This window comes from Cardiocondyla obscurior, linkage group LG29 (genome assembly GCF_019399895.1).
Source record: "Cardiocondyla obscurior isolate alpha-2009 linkage group LG29, Cobs3.1, whole genome shotgun sequence".
Taxonomy (NCBI): domain Eukaryota; kingdom Metazoa; phylum Arthropoda; class Insecta; order Hymenoptera; family Formicidae; genus Cardiocondyla; species Cardiocondyla obscurior.
This window is the reverse complement of record NC_091892.1, coordinates 324062-346808: the sequence shown is the minus strand read 5'-3', so window position 1 is coordinate 346808 and position 22747 is coordinate 324062. Positions and strand designations below refer to the sequence as shown.

General features: G+C 39.5%; 2 protein-coding genes across 2 annotated transcripts in view; one reads left to right on the top strand and one right to left on the bottom strand.

Annotated features, from left to right (window-relative positions):
• The first annotated feature begins 1414 nt into the window (after window positions 1-1414).
• Window positions 1415-8310, top strand: LOC139112491 (uncharacterized). Its single transcript, XM_070673536.1, has 6 exons — window positions 1415-1658; window positions 1749-2542; window positions 2680-3019; window positions 3239-3619; window positions 3873-4261; window positions 8002-8310. The coding sequence occupies exons 1-6, from the start codon at window positions 1415-1417 to the stop codon at window positions 8308-8310; spliced, it is 2457 nt and encodes an 818-aa protein (XP_070529637.1).
• A 625-nt stretch (window positions 8311-8935) lies between these two features.
• Window positions 8936-22747, bottom strand: part of LOC139112490 (uncharacterized) — a 29730-nt gene continuing 15918 nt past the window's right edge. Inside the window, exons 3-4 of the mRNA XM_070673535.1 lie at window positions 13164-14102; window positions 8936-12825 (exon numbers count right to left, since the gene is read on the bottom strand). Coding sequence (XP_070529636.1) covers window positions 8936-12825; window positions 13164-14102 — 4829 coding nt within the window. The remainder of the gene's footprint in view (window positions 12826-13163; window positions 14103-22747) is intronic.

The window sequence follows — 22747 nt, the reverse complement described above, 5'->3', positions numbered from 1 at the left end:
CGGCAGGTGTCAGAGACTTTTTTAGAATGTACAATGTTCCGCCCGCTCGCGCTTTTTATATGATTGAAAAGGGCGTTGTTTACGAGTGCCGTGCGCACTGCTTATCATAGGGCAGTCTGATTCATTTTTCCGAATTTTCCGTTGTTATGACTCTTTTCTTAAAAACAATCTACTTGACCTTTCATTTTATCGTTAGTCATCCTTGTGAATTAGAATGTTCTAGAAAGAAAGAAATTAAAAGGGCGTAGACGTAACAAATATAATATCTGGAAATCTGTGCGGAAAACTGCATTCGAAAAATGGCATTATTCACTGAAATGTATGTTGAAGCGGGACTCGCGTTAAAACATTTCAAATCCGGATATTCTCCCGACGTCTGAATTTTTGAGCCTCTCTGCGAGTGCCGGAAATGCGCGAGCACTCGTATAAACGAATGAAAGATTATTGAAAACGTATGTCGAGCAAAAATGAGAGGGAGAAGAGGGATATCAAGTAAGAGGGTTTCACAAGCCGGAGACGATTACGGTCTGAACTTAGAAAATCCGGAAAAATAATCTTTCATTCTCAACGAGAAAGCTGCTAGCAGCGTCGTTCGACACTATTTCCGTGACTAATCGCTTTCTTTTTGTATTCTTTCTTCGGGGGATTTTCGGGAATACTTCGATTCAGGATCATACTTCAATTGCATCATGTTCATGGTGGCGAGCAGCGTTGTACTGACCGTTCTGGTGCTCAACTATCATCACAGATCGCCCGATAGATACGTGATGCCAAATTGGGTAAGAAAATATCCATATAAAATCGACTGTACGAGTAGTTAGCTCTAATTAACGACAAACAACGGTATTAAATAATATGAATGCGATAAATGCGCCGTGTGTTATTAATAACGCAATGTTGAAATAAACAATGGTAATTTGTCACCAAAGTAATTTCGAATGATACAAATAGCACTAGACTGAATTAACGCTAATAAATAAATAAACAAACGTTAATAAATACCGTTAAATGTAGTCATTAAAATCGCGCAATTGTTTATGAGCTCCTTTGTGGCTTCGTACGTTTCCCACCCGCCGTAACGTTCACGTAGAACAGAGTCTTTGTAGAATAGAATCGGACGAAAGGATTAGGCGTATCGCACGCCAATGCGAAAGAAAATTGATTAATTATGTCCTGTTGTCTCGTCCCGATGCAAAACTATGTAGTCGTGCTCCTGCACGCACTTCGACAACAGATATTCAAATTCCCGCAAAAAAGAAACAAGTGTGGCACTGCTGCCCGACCTCACGTGGGCCAGCGCGCCACGAGTACTACTCATTGTGTTCTGTTCGTACTTCCGTACAACACGTGTCCCGCGTTTTTTAGGTTTTTCCAGAGTGATTTTGTAAGTTTTAATTGGTTTTTTCGCCTCGTAATGCCGAAACATAAGACTCGGCGTCATAAATCGTCGAGGCATCGTCACTCGCATTACGAAAAATTGCTCGAACAAGTACAGAGCATGTTTGCAGAGTTACGTGATAGAGAGGTTAGGTTGCCCCTCGCCGCTTCTTCGGCGGTCGATGTCCGAGGCTCGTCACCCTCGGAATGTGCATCACAGGCCGATGAGCCATCAAAGGAAACGCAGACGGTCGCTCAAACTGACCGGGGCAGTGAACCAGGTATGTCCACTTGTCGACCCACAATTTCTTATAAAGTGGCAAAGAGTGGACATAACCGACTGTCGTTTCCTCTCTCTTTTCAATTTTCAGATGCTCCCGAGTTCTTGGTAAATGACACTAGTCAGGACTTAAATTCCTCTTTAATAGAGGTAAGAGTTGAGGATCCCTCACAGCCTCAGGAAGCAGAGGCTCAGACGTTGGTGAACAAGCTTTTCAAAACGGATAAAGACCTGGCCCCGTCGTCGTCCTGGAATGCAATAATGCTGGAGGCAATCAAAGCAAAGGCCCGAAAGGGCTTGAGCGAGGAAGCGCTCTCAAAACTTCTGACTAAATATGAGATGAAAGGAGATCTGGCGGCCTTGGCCCCGCCTAAATTAAATAAGGAACTGGCGTCAGTTCTAGCTCCTTCTGTTCTCAAACGAGACGAATACCAGGTACGGTCTCAAGCGCAGGTGGGTGCCTGTCTTAACGCTTTTGGTTCAGGATTATCAATCTTGCTGAAGGAAGATATTTTACAAGAGCTTAGCGAAGATTCTCGTTCCGCTCTTTCATTCTTCTCAGAAGGCTTACATCTTCTATCAGATCATCTTTATAGACTCTCTTTAGCTCGAAGAGCTTTTGCGAAGCCTTCGCTTAATTTAGTGGGCAAGAACGCTGCTGATGCAGCAGAGATTGATGATTACTTATTTGGCCAAAATTTCACGGAAACTCTTAAAACGGCTCAGGCCGTTGAGAAGACCGGCCGCGACATCTCAAAGGTTGTGCCTCAAGTAGGTAAGAAGACTCAACAACCGGTGCGTCAACAGTCTGGACAGCAGCTACCAAAACGTACGCCGCAGACGCCGGTCTCCAAATACCGATTACAGGGAAACCGCAGAGCTCCTGTTCGTCAATCGTCAGCTCGGTCGACAGGAGCCTCTTATTCGAGGAGCCGACACCCTCAGCGATCTCGCTCCCGCTCTCGTCAGCAACATTAGATGAGGTAGGTACTGCGGGACGTTTAAAAAATTACTTTTTACAGTGGCAGAGCATTACGGATGACCAGACGGTTTTAGAGGCAGTACAAGGTTATCGTTTACCTTTCTCTACTCCTCCCCAACCAAGATCATGTTTGTTGGAGAGAGTTTTTTCCAAATCCGAGCAGGATTTTTACAAAATGGAGATTGAACGCCTTTTGCTGAAGAAAGCTATAAGGCAGGTCGATCCTAGTACCGACCAGTTTTTGTCTTCTTTCTTTTTAGTCGACAAGCCATCGGGCGGAAAGCGTTTTATCTTAAACCTAAAGGAATTGAACCGCTACCTTAGTCCCCCACACTTTAAATTAGAGGACTGGCGAACAGTCGTTCGCCTCATGTTACCAGGTTATTTCATGGCCTCGATTGATTTAGAAGATGCTTATTTTCAGATTCCTATCGATGAGAGAGATAGGAAATATCTTCGATTCCAATGGCGCGCGGTTGTTTATGAGTACAACGTTCTACCCTTTGGCCTGTCCACGGCTCCCTTCATTTTCACTAAAGTTTTACGACCGGTTTTTGCGTTTTTACGAAAAAGGGGTTTTCAATCCGTAATTTTTCTAGATGATTTCCTTTTGCTGGGGTCGTCTTTCAGGGAATGCCAGAACAATGTCAATGCTTCTCTTAATCTTCTGTTATCTTTGGGTTTCAGAATAAACTTTGAGAAGTCTCAACTTCAACCTGCGTCTAGCTGCAAATTTCTAGGATTTATTTTTAATTCGAACGAACAATCTATTTCGATTCCGGCACAGCGTCGTGAAGGACTCATACGTTTGGTTTCTGACATGGCTAGGAAGTCACAAACTTCGATAAGAAACTTTGCCAGCATGATTGGCTCTCTTATCTCGGTTTGTCCGGCTGTGCAGTACGGCCTTCTTTATACTAAGACGTTTGAGCGCCAAAAATTTTTAGCTCTTGGTGATGCTAACCAAAATTTTTCTTCACGTATGAATATTTTCCCCAATCTGCAATCAGATTTTTCCTGGTGGATCAGAACTTTGTCTAATCCGCTTCTAGCAAATCGGATTCGATCGGGTAGTTTTGCCAGGGAAACTCTTTCCGACGCTTCTTTAAGCGGTTGGGGAGCGGTATGCGGGGAAATTTAAGACGCATGGCTGGTGGTCGAAAGAAGACAAACAATGTCATATTAATTTGTTGGAATTAAAAGCGGCTTTTAACGCAATACGGTGTTTTGCAGGTAATCTTAGGGACTGTAACATTTTGCTTCGTATTGATAATACCACTTCATTAGCGTATATAAACAAATTTGGTTCGGTTCAGTATCCTTATCTTTCAGATATCTCACGACAGATTTGGCAGTGGTGCGAGGAGAGAAACATTTTTATTTTTGCCTCCTACATTGCCTCAGTAGAGAATATTATTGCTGACGCGGAATCGCGTGTTACAGATCCCGACACGGAATGGTCATTGTCGCATAGTGCTTTCCAACAGATTAATAAGAACTTTGGTCCTTTCGACGTGGATATTTTTGCATCCTTACTTAACGCTAAATGCGACGTGTATATTTCTTGGTTCCCAGATCCGGGATCTTTTTCGGTGGATGCTTTTACTTTGTCCTGGTCAAATGTAAATTTTTATGCCTTCCCTCCATTTATTTTGCTACCGCGTGTTTTGAGAAAAATAGTGGATAATAAAGCAAGGGGAACTTTGGTTGTTCCACACTGGCCCTCTCAGGCCTGGTTTCCCTTGTTTCAGCGTCTTTTAATCACACCTCCGCTGGTTTTCTCACCTAATAATTCTTTGTTGTCTTCTCCCTTTAGGAACCATCATCCGTCGTGGGCATCCCTTTCCCTGGTGGCAGGGATTGTATCCGGGAGGCCTTTAGATTTCGGCTGATACCGCCGGAAGCGATTCCCATCATGTTAGCCTCTATTTCAGAAGCAACTATTAGACAATAAGCTCGCCCTCTCCGTCTATGGTGGACTTTTTGTTAGCAGCACCAGGTGCCTCTGTTTTCACCGTCACCTTCTCAGGTGCTAAGATTTTTGGCAATAGAGGCAAGATCTATCTCGTCATATTCCACGCTCAACTCGATGAGATCCGCCGTGTCATTAATCTCTGTTAATGAGATTGGTCAGTTTCCGGCGATTAAACGATTCTGCAGGGGCTTTGCGTCCATTAAACCCCCTCAACCGAGGTATGATTTTATTTGGGACCCGGCGCCAATTATCGATAAGCTTCGACTTATCTACCCTTACGAGGATCTTCCGTTAAACGCCATTGTTAGAAAATTGGTCTTGCTCCTCGCTCTAGCCACTGGACAGAGAGTTCAGACCATTGCCTCACTGAGACTGTCTCAAACTTCTATCGATCAAAAATTGATTATTCGTATCCCCGATCAAATCAAAACGTCAGCGCCGGGCCGGAAACAACCCTCTTTCGTTTTCTCACGTTTTGAAGAGCAGGAGGAGCTATGCATAATACGATTATTGGAGCATTACATTGAGAGGACAAAGGAACTACGAGTTTCTGGTTGCGACGCCTTATTTATCTCTTGTTATAAGCCTTTTCGTCCCGTCACATCGCAGACGGTCAGCCGTTGGATCCGTCAGGCCTTAAACCATTGTGGAGTTGACACTTCCAAATTTACAGCGCATAGCACCCGTCACGCGTCGACGTCGTATGCGGCCAAGAAAGGAGTGGCGTTGGATTTGATCAAAAAAGCGGCTGGTTGGTCCGGAACGTCCCAGGTTTTTGCGCGTTTTTACAATAGGCCGATTATTAATGCAGAAGATTTTAGCAATTCGGTTCTGTTGTCGTAAAATTTTTTCTGTTTTATTAAATTTATTTACGACTATAAGGGAGGGTTTTTAAAAAAAAAAAAAAAATTGTTTTTGTTCCTCTTATTTTTAAATTTTTTCTTTTAGGGCGTGTAAAACTGAATTATTCACGCTTGACATTTTATATTGTTTTGTTTCAACCCTTCTTCTCATGACTTGAGTTCTCAGGTTCTGTTTTTCTGACCTTTTTTAATTATAGAAATTGTCTTTATATGTTTATAGTCTTTGCTCATTAATAAACATTTTTTCAGAACAAATCGCAGCTTTGAACAGCTACATAGTTTTGCATCGGGACGAGACAACAGGACATAATTGTTAGATTGAACGAACTTACCTTAAGTGAAGTTCGATCCTGATTATGTCCGTTGTCTCGTCCCGATGAACCCCTACCCTAATCCTTTTATTTCTCTGTCTTTCTTGTATTACCCTCCCTATAGCTGGGCGATTTGTTTTTCTTTAAACTAATGAGTAGTACTCGTGGCGCGCTGGCCCACGTGAGGTCGGGCAGCAGCGCCACACTTGTTTCTTTTTTGCGGGACTTTGAATATCTGTTGTCGAAGTGCGTGCAGGAGCACGACTACATAGTTTTGCATCGGGACGAGACAACGGACATAATCAGGATCGAACTTCACTTAAGGTAAGTTCGTTCAATCTAACAAATCTACATACATTCGAATCTTTTTAATTTGCTTTGAAAGCGTAGCGCGGTCGATTGTAAAATAAAATCTTTCAATCGAATAAAAGTTAATCATTTTAGATACACGGCGGAATAAGCTGCTTAACTAAATGGATCAGCTCGAGATTGCATTTGCTTTCGTCATTGTTCTAGGGCAGTACATTATATCGAACCTGTTACAAATTTAATTGCTCCCTGTTACGCGCTATAATTGAACAAATAGCAATTACGAAATTATAACGTAATTCATAATCACGATGATACAATGTGATAATATAAGCGTATTAGATTTATTAAGAAAAAAGGAAACAAAAAGAACGTTATTATATTCAATGAAATGTTGAGATAATTGTAACGAAATAGTTTTGTGTTCGTACCGCTCGTATTGCATTATTCAAAGAAGGTGAAAATTACTTCGAAGATCAAAAGCAACTAAAAGTCGAAACAATGCGAAATAATTCAAGCCTTTGCACGCAAAGGGTACTTCACGTCGTTAGTGGTTAGCGATACGTTTCGCTCGACTAGCTTTCCGGTGCGGCTATAGTTGTATACCGTTGAAAACAGAGCTTTCTTAGAAGTTTAAAATACCTCCGAGGTATTTAGCACCCTACTCACTCTCGGCTAGTACCAGTTAGTTAGTTCAAGTTTCTTTATGCAAGTCAACATATGTGAATTGTTTGACTATACCAGATTTAAACAAATTCACCGCGTTTACAAAACATCCGTAGTGTATATTTACACAGTCCGTCAATATAATATGCATTGCATAGAATTTTTTATTTGATTTATTATTTCGTTAAAGAAATACGTCATGCAGTTATCGAGTTAAAATATTAAAAAAAAGGAAAAAAAAGTTAAAATTGAAATTACTAAAATCTTTTTTTTTAATATCGTTATCAGTGGAGTAAAAATTCCGTAAAAATATTACATGATTATAAAAGAAAAATTACGGGAGGTATAACTAGTAGCATAAACACATAACGATTTTTATTTCCGTAGTTTCCAAATTAAACGCTTATCGCGAAGTATTCGTTTTTACCCGAGTGGAAATTGATTCCGTTTGTTACCTAATAATTAGCTAGCCAGTTCGTGGTTCATCTCGTGGCTGTCTAATAAAACTGTCCAACACTGAGATAGAAACATAACGTTCAAAGCGTCTATATACTAAACATTTGTAAGCCAGATATCTAAACGTTTTTCGCTGCGTACTAGTCTACTGCGCGTCCTGACCTATCTAACACGTGCTCGTCTACCGAATCCACCGGGCTAAACGATTCTTGCCGTTCGCTGCGGTAGTGTGAGTACGTGTGTGTGTTGACATCTAGCCGGCACCTTGCGCTCGAAATTCGTAAGGTGGAGGACGCGCGGGTGGCAGACGGCGAGAACTGTGGTTTGCCCGGCGATTTCGGCAGTCGAGCGAACGTTGCGTAAGGTCAGACCAAAACAGTAAACAAGCACGCGGCAAAAAACGTATAGATATCTATTGAGATACATGATCCGCGCTGGACAGTGACTAGACGACCGATGCTAGACAGATTTTGTTTCTTTTTTCTTTTTTAAATGACAATTCAACAGATTAACTAGATGTATTTCCACTCGGGTATAATTTAAACTGCATGTTTCAAATCCCGTGAAAGTATTCAAATATGAATATGATGTTGACGTCATTTTTAAAAATTCTATTGTTTCCAATTTCCGAATAATGTTTTATTTTTTTTTTTTTTTTTAATTTGTTCTCGCTGCGAAATACGGCGATAAATAAAGTTGGGATGCATTTTTGTTAGAACGGCGATACAAAATGTGATGTAGTTTCCAAACTTTAACGAGATAATAATTCAATGTTCACGCAGGTGAGATTATTGTTTCTACAATGGCTACCGTGTGTGCTGCGCATGAGTCGGCCGGGCAAGAAGATCACAAAGAAGACCATTCTCATGGCTAATCGGATGAAAGAGATGGAGCTACAGGAGAGAAGCAGTAAGAGTTTGCTGGCGAACGTTTTAGACATCGACGATGATTTTCGTCATGGGAACAGCGCCGCCAATCCTGCCTCGGGCTATATAAGGTACTGTTTTCTTAAGTTAACGATAGAGCACAGATGTTCTAGTGAACTGTATAATTTCTCGAATCGGACGGATAGTGGATCGCAGGCTAGGTAGAATCACAATGACGGCATTTTAGACACAAAAATCAGTTCTTTATTTACGGCATAAAAACCCTCCCCCAGCGTGGGAGGAGGGAAAAGCCAACTTTCAAATTACAGTTCTCATAGTTACAGAAAATCCTACCTTGTAAGTCCAGATATTCGATCCTGAGTGAGGCGCGGGGCCGTAATGGTGGCCGTTGCCACGTGCCGAATATGGCAGCGAGATCAGCTCGCAAATTTCACCTCTTTCTCTTATTCAGTTAATTATGAATCACGCCCGAATATAATTGCCGAATAGCGGCCTTTCAGGCAACAGGCCTCTCCTCGCTCAGTTGGCGGCTTTTTCACCTAGCACTCTCGCAATTTCTGAGCACAATATACCGAAGAAAAGGAACCGTCTGTCGTGCAGTGCAGCTCGTACGTTATTACTTCGGCCTTCTTTTCTTCCTCCACTCTTTTGCGACAACAGCGCCAATTAGGCGACGCAGCAGGCGGCATTCAGAAAAACTATGACCGCGAAATATAAAGGTGTTTGCAATCTTCTATTCCGAACATACCGCCCGCCTCGTCAGCGACGAAATAGATCTCGCAGCAATTCCAAGTTGTTAAATCAATGTAGTCCTACTTTCATTGGTGCACTAAGCATCCTGGTTGACAGTGTCTACCAAAGGTACTAATTTCACAATGGGCCTCTTTATCGTTGAACTCTGCGTTTTTAAAATCACCACTCTGACTCTGTTATCAGAGCCTGGATGAACTTCTAGTATTCGTGCTAATGCCCATTTGGTAGGAGGTAATCCGTCTTTCTTGATTGCAACCAATTGACCCACCTTCACATTACTAGCGTCTCTTTGCCACTTATTTCTCTCTTGAAGGGTGGTTAGATATTCGTGGGACCAGCGTTTCCAGTAGTGTGTCTTTATTCTTTGGAGAAGTTGGTATCGGGACAGCCGATTCTCAGGCACATCAGGTGCGTTAGGCTCAGGTATGAGGGTGGAGGTACTCCCTGTAAGAAAATGCGCTGGCGTGAGCGCTTCCAGATCAGCTGGATCTCCAGAGAGTGGACAAAGAGGGCGGGAGTTCATGCACGCCTCTATTTGCACTAATGCTGTGCTCAGCTCTTCGAATGTCAACCTGTGGTCGCCAACAACCTTGATTAAATGTTTTTTCATGTTTTTGACTCCAGCCTCCCAGAGTCCGCCGAAGTGCGGAGCTCGAGGCGGAATGAATTTCCAATCGGTTCCGCGAGAAGCAAGGTGTTCAGCCACAGCATGATAAAAGATTGAGTATTCATTGTACATCTTGCGTAACTCGACATCAGCTCCTCTGAAATTAGTCCCATTGTCCGAATATAACGTTTTACAGACGCCTCTGTGTCCTACGAATCGTCTAAATGCACCTAGGAACGCTTCGGTACTCAGATCCCCAACAGCTTCTAAATGGACAGCCTTGGTAGCTAAACAAATAAACAATGCTATGTATCCCTTGCACGCTGATTGACCACGGCCAGAACTCCGTCGTAAAGAGATCGGACCGGCATAATCTACTCCGCTATCTGAAAAAGGACGACTTAGATTAACGCGTGGAGCAGGCAGATTTCCCATTTGTTGTGACATGGGTAGCGAGCGAAAACGACCACATTTGGTACAATTGCGCACAACTTTTCGTACTAAATTAGCCCCATCTATGACCCAAACATGAGCTCGCAAGGTCGATAGCGTAAGTGAAATTCCACCGTGCCAACAGTCCTGATGCGCATGACGCACATATAACGTTGATAAATTCGAATTCTTTGAAAGTATAGGCGGATATTTAGCGTCATGCAGGAGATTGCTGTGACGAAGCCTTCCATTTATCCTCAGTAAACCATCTTGATCTAAATATGGATTCAATCTCCTTAACCGAGAATTTTTTGATACAACTCCATCTCGATGTAAAGCTTGGATATCTTTGAAGAAATCTATTCTCTGAGAGCACTTGATCAAAGCATGTCGAGCCTTTGTCAGTTCATCTACTGTTAGATGACTACACACAATTGTTTCTTCCTGCCTTCGTCGTCGAAGATTCTCCATAAATCTGAAGCATTGAGCAGTAACTCGAACTGCTCTATTTAACGTGGAAAATCGCTCTAATAGAACGTTTCCCTCAGACTCCACTTCAGGATCAGCTTCCTGCAATGAAAAAGCTTGAGCTACGTTATCCATATCGACCGTGGGTTGTCTTTGATCAGGCCAATGCTCTCGTCCTTGTGATAGCCAAAATGGCCCGCGCCACCATAATTGTGTTTGAGATAATTCTCCTGCCCTTAAGCCTCGTGTGGCTAGATCGGCAGGGTTCTGTTTTGAAGGCACATGACACCATCGTGCTTCTGGAAGCTGTGTTTGTATGTACGATGCACGATTTGCGACAAATTGCTTCCATTTACTAGGATGTTCCTTTATCCATGAGAGAGTAATCTGGCTGTCGCTCCAGGCGGTTACAGGCAACTCCTTTAGGAAATCAAGTTTCCGTAGATAACTCAATAATCGTACCAATAGAGTTGCTCCACAAAGCTCTAAATTCGGTATGCAGACCGTTTTTATCGGACTTAGTTTCGCTTTTGCTGCTATTATATTTACATGCACAGTTCCGTCCTCAGATATGGATCGTGCATATACCACAGCTGCATATGCTCTGACTGAAGCATCTGCGAATCCGTGCAACTCTACCTTACTACCTGGCGTAAATCTCAACCACCTGTCAATTTTAATGTTACTTAAGCAGTGCAATGAGTTGTGGAAATCTCTCCATCCTCGGGCTTGAGGCTCGTTTAATTCTTCATCCCAATCCACTTTTGCTATCCACAAGTCTTGCAAAAGAATCTTACCCACGATGGTTACTGGCGACAGCCAACCTAAGGGATCAAATAATTTTGAAAGGCAAGATAATGCCGTCCGCTTGCTACAGACAGGGTTCTGCTCTAACCTTTCCTTGTTGTAACCAAACTGATCTGATGATTGGTTCCACTGAAGTCCCAAAGCGCTCACTGTATCTGGATATTCTATGTTAACCATATCATTAGCCTGTTTTTGCATCCTAAGCCCTTCAGGAATAAGAAGTTGGTGGTTAGCTGACCATTTATCGAGCTTAAATCCAGCCGTTCTCAGTAGTGAAATCAGTTCGTCTCGTTCATCTCTTGCTTCCTCGAGGTGATCAGCACCTCCAAAGATGTCGTCGACAAAGACTTGATAGCGTAGGCATCTGGCGCCTCTTGGAAATCGTGCGCCTTCATCTTCTACTAACTGATGAAGAGTTCGTATCGCAAGGTACGGGGCGCAACACATACCGTATGTTACGGTAGTCAATCTGTATTCTATAGGTGGTCCCCCATCCTCCTGATACCAGATTATACGTTGGAAATCCCGATCATCTTTATGCAGGATAATCTGCCGGAACATTTTCACTATATCTGTACAATATACATACAGATATCGTCTCCAATTTGTGAGTATTAATGTTAAGTCGTTCTGTAATGGAGGCCCGGACATTAAAAAATGATTGAGGCTATGACGATCCATTGTTTTCCGTGAAGCATCGAAAACTACACGAATCTTCCATGTCGGCTTTTCTTGTACAACCGCGTGATGAGGCAAATACCATCCTCGTGCAATAGGAAGTTCTTCCCGAGGTATAAGTTCCATATGTCCCATCAATTCATAAGTATGCATAAAACGAAAGTATTCTTCCTTTAACCTCAGATTGTGAGATAGTCGTCTCTCTAGAGCAGCTAGAGAACGCTGTGCTATTAGTTTTGTCACCTGAGCTGTCTCCGTGGGTTCACAAACAAAAGGCAATCGGACTGTGTAACGGCCTTCCTCGTTGCGAGAATGCCCGGTTTTAAATATTTCCTCACATTTTTCATCCTCAGGACTTAACCGCGAAGTAACTCCTTCGATTTCCTCTAACGTCCATAGTCTTTGTAATGCTTGCCTCAGCTCTTCCTCCGCGACGCAAAGCATTGCGATAGTTGTTTTACTATTAATATGTTCCGCCCGCCATGAACGACTTGACTCTGCAGCGCCTGACACAATCCATCCTAACAGTGTTTCCTGAGCTATGAGTCCTGTGTCAGGTCTTCGCATTACTCCACTACAAATTACCGCATTATAAACAGTTGCTCCCAATAATACATCAATTTTAGCCGACTCATGATAATGAGAGTCAGCCAAATCTAGATTGTCGTAAAAATTGTGGCGAACAATATGTACTCCTGTTGGAGGTAACAGTCCAGTTAATTTAGGCAATATTAATAACTCACAATCCAACTGGAAAAATTTGTTATACTGGTAGTGTAATGTTACGCTCATCACAGCTCTCACTGTACGTGCTTTGACAGCTCCTATTGCGCAGAGCGGAATATGTACCCTTCTGCGAGGAAGTAATAACGTTTGCGCCATAGTCTCAGTTATAAATGAGGCTTGTGAACCTTGATCCAATAAAGCTCTAAATGGTATACATTCACCATTAGCATCACTAATATATGCTCGAGCTGTTGGCAATAAAACACAGCGTACACTAGACAAGGTAGTCAAATGCCACGTGTCTACGTCCAGTCATGCCTGCGTCTTCTCAGTTTGCGTAATAAACTTTTCAGTTGAGGTAGTAGGAACAATATCCACGTGCAACAAGGAATGATGATCCCGTTTACAAGTTTCGCAACGCCGGGTAGATTTACAATTCTTGAAAGCATGGGCTCCTAAACAATTAAAGCAGAGCTTTAATCTGCGAGCCTCATCGCGTCGACCCTTGAGATTTTTTTTTTTTAACTCTGGGCATGCCCCTATAAAGTGTTCTTGCGAACATAGCTCGCAACGCTTTTTATTTTACTAGGTAATGATTTAGTTGCTGCATAAAACGCTCTCGCGGCCTTTCCTCTCAAACTTGTTTTAACAGAACTCCTCTCTATTGTACCACAGCCTTTTATGGATCTTAATCCATCTCGACGGCAATTCAGCCAGCTGACCAAATCAACCATTTTCAGATACGGAGAAGCGGCAGTAGTCTGACCTCCAGTTTCTGTCCTTACAGATCCCGTTTGACTCTCTCGATAGGCAAGCTGCTCCTCCCAAAGTCTTCGAGTTTCCATGTCAAGAGTCTGCAACAGACGGTGACACATCAGAGCTTCTATTAAATCGGTGTCCGACTGCGTTAATTTTCTCATCGCGAAAAATGTAAGGTGTATCGCTTTAACTCTTGAATTTAGTGAATCTGCATTCAAGACTTTGATAGGCTGCAGTTCAGCTAGTTTGTCTAGCAACAAATTCAGCTGGTAGCGGGGCTTATCATAAGTATCCCGCAGTTCTTTCCACGCGATGGGATAATTATCTCCTTTAAGGGGCAGATGAGCTATCGTTCGCTTGACCTCATCCGGTAAACTGGCCAGCAAATATCTGAATTTGTCTAGATCGGACAAATTAGCGCGCTCGTGGATCGTAGAAGTGAAATAGGCGCTGAAAACATCCCAATCTTCACTCTTTCCTGAGAAGCTCACTTCCGTCAGTTTGGGAAGTTTGTTTGTCTCACTCTTATTTGTCTCAGAATCCATAGTAGGCGTTGAAGTTGACGCTATAGATTGATTATTTCCTTCAATCTCCGTCAGCATGGTGGTTAATTCATCTCGAGCATTGCGGAAATCAGTTTCTACGCTTTGTATGATATCCTCGGTGATATAAAGATCCGTAGCTGCTGAGTCAAGAACGCTGATTTCCAAATCCGTTGAATAAAATTCCTGCCAATAACTCTTAAGATCCGTTAATGCGTTGTTCACTTGTGCAGCAATTAAAAAAGATGCATACGGGCCTATTCCGAGCTTTCTATTTTTACCAGCAGCCGAGATATGGCCAAAAAACGAAAAAAAATATTTTTTTAATTTGGCAACATAACATTGTGCGGCATTTAAAAAAGATGCATACGGGCCTATTCCGAGCCTTCTATTTTCACCAGCAGCCGAGATATGGCCAAAAACAAAAATATTTTTAAAATTTGCAACATAACATTGTGCGGCATTTAAAAAAGATGCATACGGGCCTATTCCGAGCCTTCTATTTTCACCAGCAGCCGAGATATATCCAAAAAACGAAAAAAATTATTTTTGAAAATTTACAACGTAGCATTGTGCGGCAATTAAAAAAGATGCATACGGGTCTATTCCGAGCTTTCTATTTTCACTAGCAGCCGAGATATGGCCAAAAAACAAAATAAAATATTTTTGAAATTTTGCAACGTAGCATTGTGCGCATCTAAAAATAGATGCATACGAGACTATTCCGAACTTTGTATTTTCACCAGCAGCCAAGATATGGCAAAAAACAAAAAAAAATATTTTTGAAAATTTACAACGTAGCATTGTGCAGCAATTAAAAAAAATGCATACGGGCTTATTCCGAGCCTTCTATTTTCACCAGCAGCCGAGATATAGCCAAAAAACAAAAAAAATATTTTTGAAATTTTGCAACGTAGCATTGTGCGCAACTAAAAATAGATGCATACGAGACTATTCCGAACTTTGTATTTTCACCAGCAGCCGAGATATGGCAAAAAACGAAAAAAATATTTTTGAAATTTGGCAACATAACATTGTGCGGCATTTAAAAAAAATACATACGAACCTATTCCGAGCCTTCTATTTTCACCAACAGCCGAGATATGGCCAAAAAACAAAAAAAAATATTTTTGAAATTTGGCAACATAACATTGTGCGGCATTTAAAAAAGATGCATACGGGCCTATTCCGAGCCTTCTATTTTCACCAGCAGCCGAGATATATCCAAAAAACGAAAAAAAATATTTTTGAAATTTTGCAACGTAGCATTGTGCGCAACAAAAAGATGATACGGGCCTATTCCGAGCTTTTATTTTCATCAGCAGCCGAGATATGGCAAAAAACGAAAAAATATTTTTGAAATTTTACAACATAGCATTGTGCGGCATTTAAAAAAGATGCATTCGGGCCTATTTCGAGCCTTTTATTTTCATCAGAAGCCGAGATATGGCCAAAAACAAAAAAATATTTTTGAAATTTTACAACGTAGCATTGTGCGGCAATTAAAAAAGATGCATACGGGCCTATTCCGAGCCTTTTATTTTCATCAGAAGCCGAGATATGGCCAAAAAAAAAAAAAATATTTTTGAAATTTTACAACGTAGCATTGTGCGGCAATTAAAAATAGATGCATACGGGCCTATTCCGAGCTTTTATTTTCACCAGAAGCCGAGATATGGCCAAAAACAAAAAAATATTTTGAAAATTTACAACGTAGCATTGTGCGGCAATTAAAAGATGCATTACGGGCCTATTCCGAGCTTTTATTTTCACCAGAAGCCGAGATATGGCCAAAAACGAAAAAAATATTTTTGAAATTTTACAACGTAGCATTGTGCGGCATTCAAAATAGATGCATCGGGCCTATTTCGAGCCTTTTATTTTCATCAGAAGCCGAGATATGGCCAAAAAAAAAAAATATTTTTGAAATTTTACAACGTAGCATTGTGCGGCAATTAAAAATAGATGCATACGGGCCTATTCCGAGCTTTTTATTTTCATCAGAACCGAGATATGGCCAAAAACGAAAAAAATATTTTTGAAATTTTACAACGTAGCATTGTGCGGCATTTAAAAAGATGCATACGGGCCTATTCCGAGCCTTTATTTTCACCAGCAGCCGAGATATCCAAAAACGAAAAAAATATTTTTGAAAATTTACAACGTAGCATTGTGCGGCAATTAAAAAAGATGCATACAAGCCTATTCGGAACTTTTTATTTTCATCAGAAGCCGAGATATGGCCAAAAACGAAAAAAAATATTTTTGAAATTTTACAACGTAGCATTGTGCGGCATTCAAAATAGATGAATTCGGGCCTATTTGGAGCCTTTTATTTTCATCAGAAGCCGAGATATGGCCAAAAACGAAAGAAAATATTTTTGAAATTTTACAACGTAGCATTGTGCGGCAATTAAAAAGATGCATACGGGCCTATTCCGAGCTTTCTATTTTCACCAGCAGCCGAGATATGGCCAAAAAACAAAAAAAATATTTTTGAAATTTAACAACATAGCATTGTGCGGCATTCAAAATAGATGCATTTGGGCCTATTCGAGCTTTTATTTTCATCAGAAGCCGAGATATGGCCAAAAAACGAAAAAAAATATTTTTGAAATTTTACAACGTAGCATTGTGCGGCATTAAAAATAGATGAATTCGGGCCTATTTGGAGCCATTTATTTTCATCAGAAGCCGAGATATGGCCAAAAAACAAAAAAAATATTTTTGAAATTTTACAACGTAGCATTGTGCGGCATTCAAAATAGATGAATTCGGGCCTATTTGGAGTTTTTTATTTTCATCAGAAGCCGAGATATGGCCAAAAACGAAAAAAATATTTTTGAAATTTTACAACGTAGCATTGTGCGGCATTAAAAAAGATGCATACGGGCCTATTCCGAGCCTTCTATTTTCATCAGAAGCCGAGATATGGCCAAAAACAAAAAAAAATATTTTTGAAATTTTACAACGTAGCATTGTGCGGCATTAAAAAGATGCATACGGGCCTATTCCGAGCTTTTATTTTCATCAGCAGCCGAGATATGGCCAAAAAACGAAAAAAAATATTTTTGAAATTTTACAACGTAGCATTGTGCGGCATTCAAAATAGATGCATTTGGGCCTATTCGGAGTCTTTTATTTTCATCAGAAGCCGAGATATGGCCAAAAACGAAAAATATTTTTGAAATTTTACAACGTAGCATTGTGCGGCATTAAAAAGATGCATATTGGCCTATTTGAGCCATTTATTTTCATCAGAAGCCGAGATATGGCCAAAAACAAAAAAATATTTTTGAAATTTTACAACGTAGCATTGTGCGGCAACAAAATAGATGCATACGGCCTATTCCGAGCTTTTATTTTCATCAGAAGCCGAGATATGGCAAAAAACGAAAAAAATATTTTTGAAATTTTACAACGTAGCATTGTGCGGCATTTAAAAATGCATACGGGCCTATTCGGCTTTTATTTTCATCAGAAGCCGAGATATGGCCAAAAACAAAAAAATATTTTTGAAATTTTACAACGTAGCATTGTGCGGCAATTAAAAATAGATGCATACGGGCCTATTCCGAGCTTTTATTTTCATCAGCAGCCGAGATATGGCCAAAAACAAAAAAAATATTTTTGAAATTTTACAACGTAGCATTGTGCGGCATTAAAAAAATAACGGCTATTTGGGCTTATTTATTTTCATCAGAAGCCGAGATATGGCCAAAAACGAAAAAAATATTTTGAAATTTTACAACGTAGCATTGTGCGGCAATTAAAAATAGATGCATACGGGCCTATTCGAGCTTTTATTTTCATCAGAAGCCGAGATATGGCCAAAAACGAAAAAAATATTTTTGAAATTTTACAACATAGCATTGTGCGGCATTTAAAATAGATGCATTCGGGCCTATTCCGAGCCTTTATTTTCATCAGAAGCCGAGATATGGCCAAAAACGAAAAAATATTTTTGAAATTTTACAACGTAGCATTGTGCGGCATTAAAAATAGATGCATACGGCCTATTCCGAGCTTTTATTTTCATCAGCAGCCGAGATATGGCCAAAAAACAAAAAAATATTTTTGAAATTTTACAACATAGCATTGTGCGGCATTCAAAAAGATGCATTCGGGCCTATTCCGAGCTTTTATTTTCATCAGAAGCCGAGATATGGCCAAAAACTAAAAAAAATATTTTTGAAATTTTACAACGTAGCATTGTGCGGCATTCAAAATAGATGCATTCGGGCCTATTTGAGCCTTTATTTTCATCAGAAGCCGAGATATGGCCAAAAACGAAAAAAATATTTTGAAATTTTACAACGTAGCATTGTGCGGCATTAAAAAGATGCATACGGGCCTATTTCGAGCTTTTATTTTCATCAGAAGCCGAGATATGGCAAAAAAAAAAAAAAATATTTTTGAAATTTAACAACGTAGCATTGTGCGGCATTCAAAATAGATGCATTTGGGCCTATTCGAGCCTTTTATTTTCATCAGAAGCCGAGATATGGCCAAAAAAAAAAAAAAAAATTTTTGAAATTTTACAACGTAGCATTGTGCGGCATTAAAAAAGATGCATGGGCCTATTTCCGAGCTTTTATTTTCATCAGAAGCCGAGATATGGCCAAAAAACGATAAAAAATATTTTTGAAATTTTACAACGTAGCATTGTGCGGCATTCAAAATAGATGCATTTGGGCCTATTCGAGCCATTTTCATCAGCCGAGATATGACCAAAAAACGAAAAAAAATATTTTTGAAATTTTACAACGTAGCATTGTGCGGCATAAAAATAGATGAATTTGGGCCTATTTGGAGCCATTTATTTTCATCAGAAGCCGAGATATGGCCAAAAAACGAAAAAAAATATTTTTGAAATTTTACAACGTAGCATTGTGCGGCATTTAAAATAGATGAATTCGGGCCTATTTGGAGCCTTTTATTTTCATCAGCCGAGATATGGCCAAAAACGAAAAAAATATTTTGAAATTTTACAACGTAGCATTGTGCGGCATTAAAATAGATGCATTCGGGCCTATTTCGAGCTTTTATTTTCAGAAGCCGAGATATGGCCAAAAACAAAAATATTTTTGAAATTTTACAACGTAGCATTGTGCGGCAATTAAAAAAGATGCATACAAGCCTATTCGGAACTTTTTATTTTCATCAGAAGCCGAGATATGGCCAAAAAACGAAAAAAAATATTTTTGAAATTTTACAACGTAGCATTGTGCGGCATTCAAAATAGATGAATTCGGGTCTGTTTGGAGCCTTTTATTTTCATCAGAAGCCGAAATATGGCCAAAAAACGAAAAAAAATATTTTTGAAATTTTACAACGTAGCATTGTGCGGCAATTAAAAAAGATGCATACGGGCCTATTTCGAGCTTTCTATTTTCACCAGCAGCCGAGATATGGCCAAAAAACAAAAAAAATATTTTTGAAATTTTACAACGTAGCATTGTGCGGCATTCAAAATAGATGCATTTGGGCCTATTCGAGCTTTTTATTTTCATCAGAAGCCGAGATATGGCCAAAAACGAAAAAAATATTTTTGAAATTTTACAACGTAGCATTGTGCGGCATTAAAATAGATGCATTCGGGCCTATTTGAGCCTTTTATTTTCATCAGAAGCCGAGATATGGCCAAAAACAAAAAAATATTTTTGAAATTTTACAACGTAGCATTGTGCGGCATTCAAAATAGATACGGGCCTATTTTGAGCTTTTATTTTCATCAGAAGCCGAGATATGGCCAAAAACGAAAAATATTTTTGAAATTTTACAACGTAGCATTGTGCGGCATTAAAAAGATGCATACGGGCCTATTCGAGCCTTTTATTTTCATCAGAAGCCGAGATATGGCCAAAAACAAAAAAAATATTTTTGAAATTTTACAACGTAGCATTGTGCGGCAATTAAAAAGATGCATAGGGCCTATTCCGAGCTTTTATTTTCATCAGCAGCCGAGATATGGCCAAAAACTAAAAAAAATATTTTTGAAATTTTACAACGTAGCATTGTGCGGCATTCAAAATAGATGCATTTGGGCCTATTCGGAGCCTTTATTTTCATCAGAAGCCGAGATATGGCCAAAAAAAAAAAAAATATTTTTGAAAATTTACAACGTAGCATTGTGCGGCATTAAAAAAGATGCATTCGGGCCTATTTGAGCCTTTTATTTTCATCAGAAGCCGAGATATGGCCAAAAAAAAAAAAAAATATTTTGAAATTTTACAACGTAGCATTGTGCGGCATTTAAAATAGATGCATTCGGGCCTATTCGGAGCTTTATTTTCATCAGAAGCCGAGATATGGCCAAAAACAAAAAATATTTTTGAAATTTTACAACGTAGCATTGTGCAATTAAAAATAGATGCACGGGCCTATTCGAGCTTTTATTTTCATCAGAAGCCGAGATATGGCCAAAACAAAAAAAAATATTTTTGAAATTTTACAACGTAGCATTGTGCGGCATTAAAAATAGATGCATTCGGGCCTATTCCGAGCCTTTTATTTTCATCAGAAGCCGAGATATGGCCAAAAACGAAAAAAATATTTTTGAAATTTACAACGTAGCATTGTGCGGCATTAAAAAGATGCATACGGGCCTATTCCGAGCCTTTTATTTTCATCAGAAGCCGAGATATGGCCAAAAACAAAAAAATATTTTTGAAATTTTACAACGTAGCATTGTGCGGCATTCAAAATAGATGCATTCGGGCCTATTCGAGTTTTATTTTCATCAGAAGCCGAGATATGGCCAAAAAACGAAAAAAAATATTTTTGAAATTTTACAACGTAGCATTGTGCGGCATTTAAAAAAGATGCATACGGGCCTATTCCGAGCTTTTATTTTCATCAGCCGAGATATGGCCAAAAACAAAAAATATTTTTGAAATTTTACAACGTAGCATTGTGCGGCATTCAAAATAGATGCATACGGGCCTATTCCGAGCTTTTATTTTCATCAGAAGCCGAGATATGGCCAAAAAACGAAAAAAAATATTTTTGAAACTTTACAACGTAGCATTGTGCGGCAATAAAAATAGATGCATACGGCCTATTCCGAGCTTTTATTTTCATCAGAAGCCGAGATATGGCCAAAAACGAAAAAAATATTTTTGAAATTTTACAACGTAGCATTGTGCGGCATTTAAAAAGATGCATTCGGGCCTATTCCGAGCTTTTATTTTCATCAGAAGCCGAGATATGGCCAAAAACAAAAAAATATTTTTGAAATTTTACAACGTAGCATTGTGCGGCATTAAAAAGATGCATTCGGGCTATTTGAGCCTTTATTTTCATCAGAAGCCGAGATATGGCAAAAACAAAAAAATATTTTTGAAATTTTACAACGTAGCATTGTGCGGCATTAAAAATAGATGCATTCGGGCCTATTCCGAGCCTTTTATTTTCATCAGAAGCCGAGATATGGCAAAAAACAAAAAAAATATTTTGAAATTTTACAACGTAGCATTGTGCGGCATTTAAAAAGATGCATTGCCTATTTTGAGCTTTTATTTTCATCAGAAGCCGAGATATGGCCAAAAACAAAAAAAATATTTTTGAAATTTTACAACGTAGCATTGTGCGGCATTTAAAAAAGATGCATTCGGGCCTATTCCGAGCCTTTATTTTCATCAGAAGCCGAGATATGGCCAAAAACGAAAAAAATATTTTTGAAATTTTACAACGTAGCATTGTGCGGCAATTAAAAATAGATGCATTCGGCCTATTCGAGCTTTTATTTTCATCAGAAGCCGAGATATGGCCAAAAACGAAAATATTTTTGAAATTTTACAACGTAGCATTGTGCGGCAATTAAAAAAGATGCATTTGGGCCTATTTGGAGCTTTTATTTTCATCAGAAGCCGAGATATGGCCAAAAAACAAAAAAAAATATTTTTGAAATTTTACAACGTAGCATTGTGCGGCATTTAAAAAAGATGCATACGGGCCTATTCCGAGCCTTCTATTTTCATCAGAAGCCGAGATATGGCCAAAAACGAAAAAAATATTTTTGAAATTTTACAACGTAGCATTGTGCGGCAACAAAATAGATGCATTGGGCCTATTCCGAGCTTTTATTTTCATCAGAAGCCGAGATATGGCCAAAAACGAAAAAAATATTTTTGAAATTTTACAACGTAGCATTGTGCGGCATTTAAAAAAGATGCATTCGGGCCTATTTGGAGCCTTATTTTCATCAGAAGCCGAGATATGGCCAAAAACGAAAAAAATATTTTTGAAATTTTACAACGTAGCATTGTGCGGCATTAAAAAAGATGCATGGGCCTATTCGAGCTTTTATTTTCATCAGAAGCCGAGATATGGCACAAAAACAAAAAAAATATTTTTGAAATTTTACAACGTAGCATTGTGCGGCATTCAAAATAGATGCATTCGGGCCTATTCCGAGCCTTTATTTTCATCAGAAGCCGAGATATGGCCAAAAACGAAAAAAATATTTTTGAAATTTTACAACGTAGCATTGTGCGGCATTTAAAAAGATGCATACGGGCCTATTCCGAGCCTTTATTTTCATCAGAAGCCGAGATATGGCCAAAAACGAAAAAATATTTTTGAAATTTTACAACGTAGCATTGTGCGGCAATAAAAATAGATGCATTCGGCCTATTCCGAGCTTTTATTTTCATCAGAAGCCGAGATATGGCCAAAAACGAAAAAAATAATTTTTGAAATTTTACAACGTAGCATTGTGCGGCATTCAAAATAGATGCATTCGGGCCTATTCCGAGCCTTTTATTTTCATCAGAAGCCGAGATATGGCCAAAAACGAAAAAAATATTTTTGAAATTTTACAACGTAGCATTGTGCGGCAATAAAAATAGATGCATTCGGCCTATTC

Coding starts and splice junctions, on each gene's coding strand:
- LOC139112491 (XM_070673536.1), top strand. CDS start 1,415: ATGCCGAAACATAAGACTCGGCGTCATAAATCGTCGAGGCATCGTCAC. Junction 1,659..1,748: donor TGACCGGGGCAGTGAACCAG/GTATGTCCACTT, acceptor TTCAATTTTCAG/ATGCTCCCGAGTTCTTGGTA. Junction 4,262..8,001: donor TTACTTTGTCCTGGTCAAAT/GTAAATTTTTAT, acceptor ATGTTCACGCAG/GTGAGATTATTGTTTCTACA.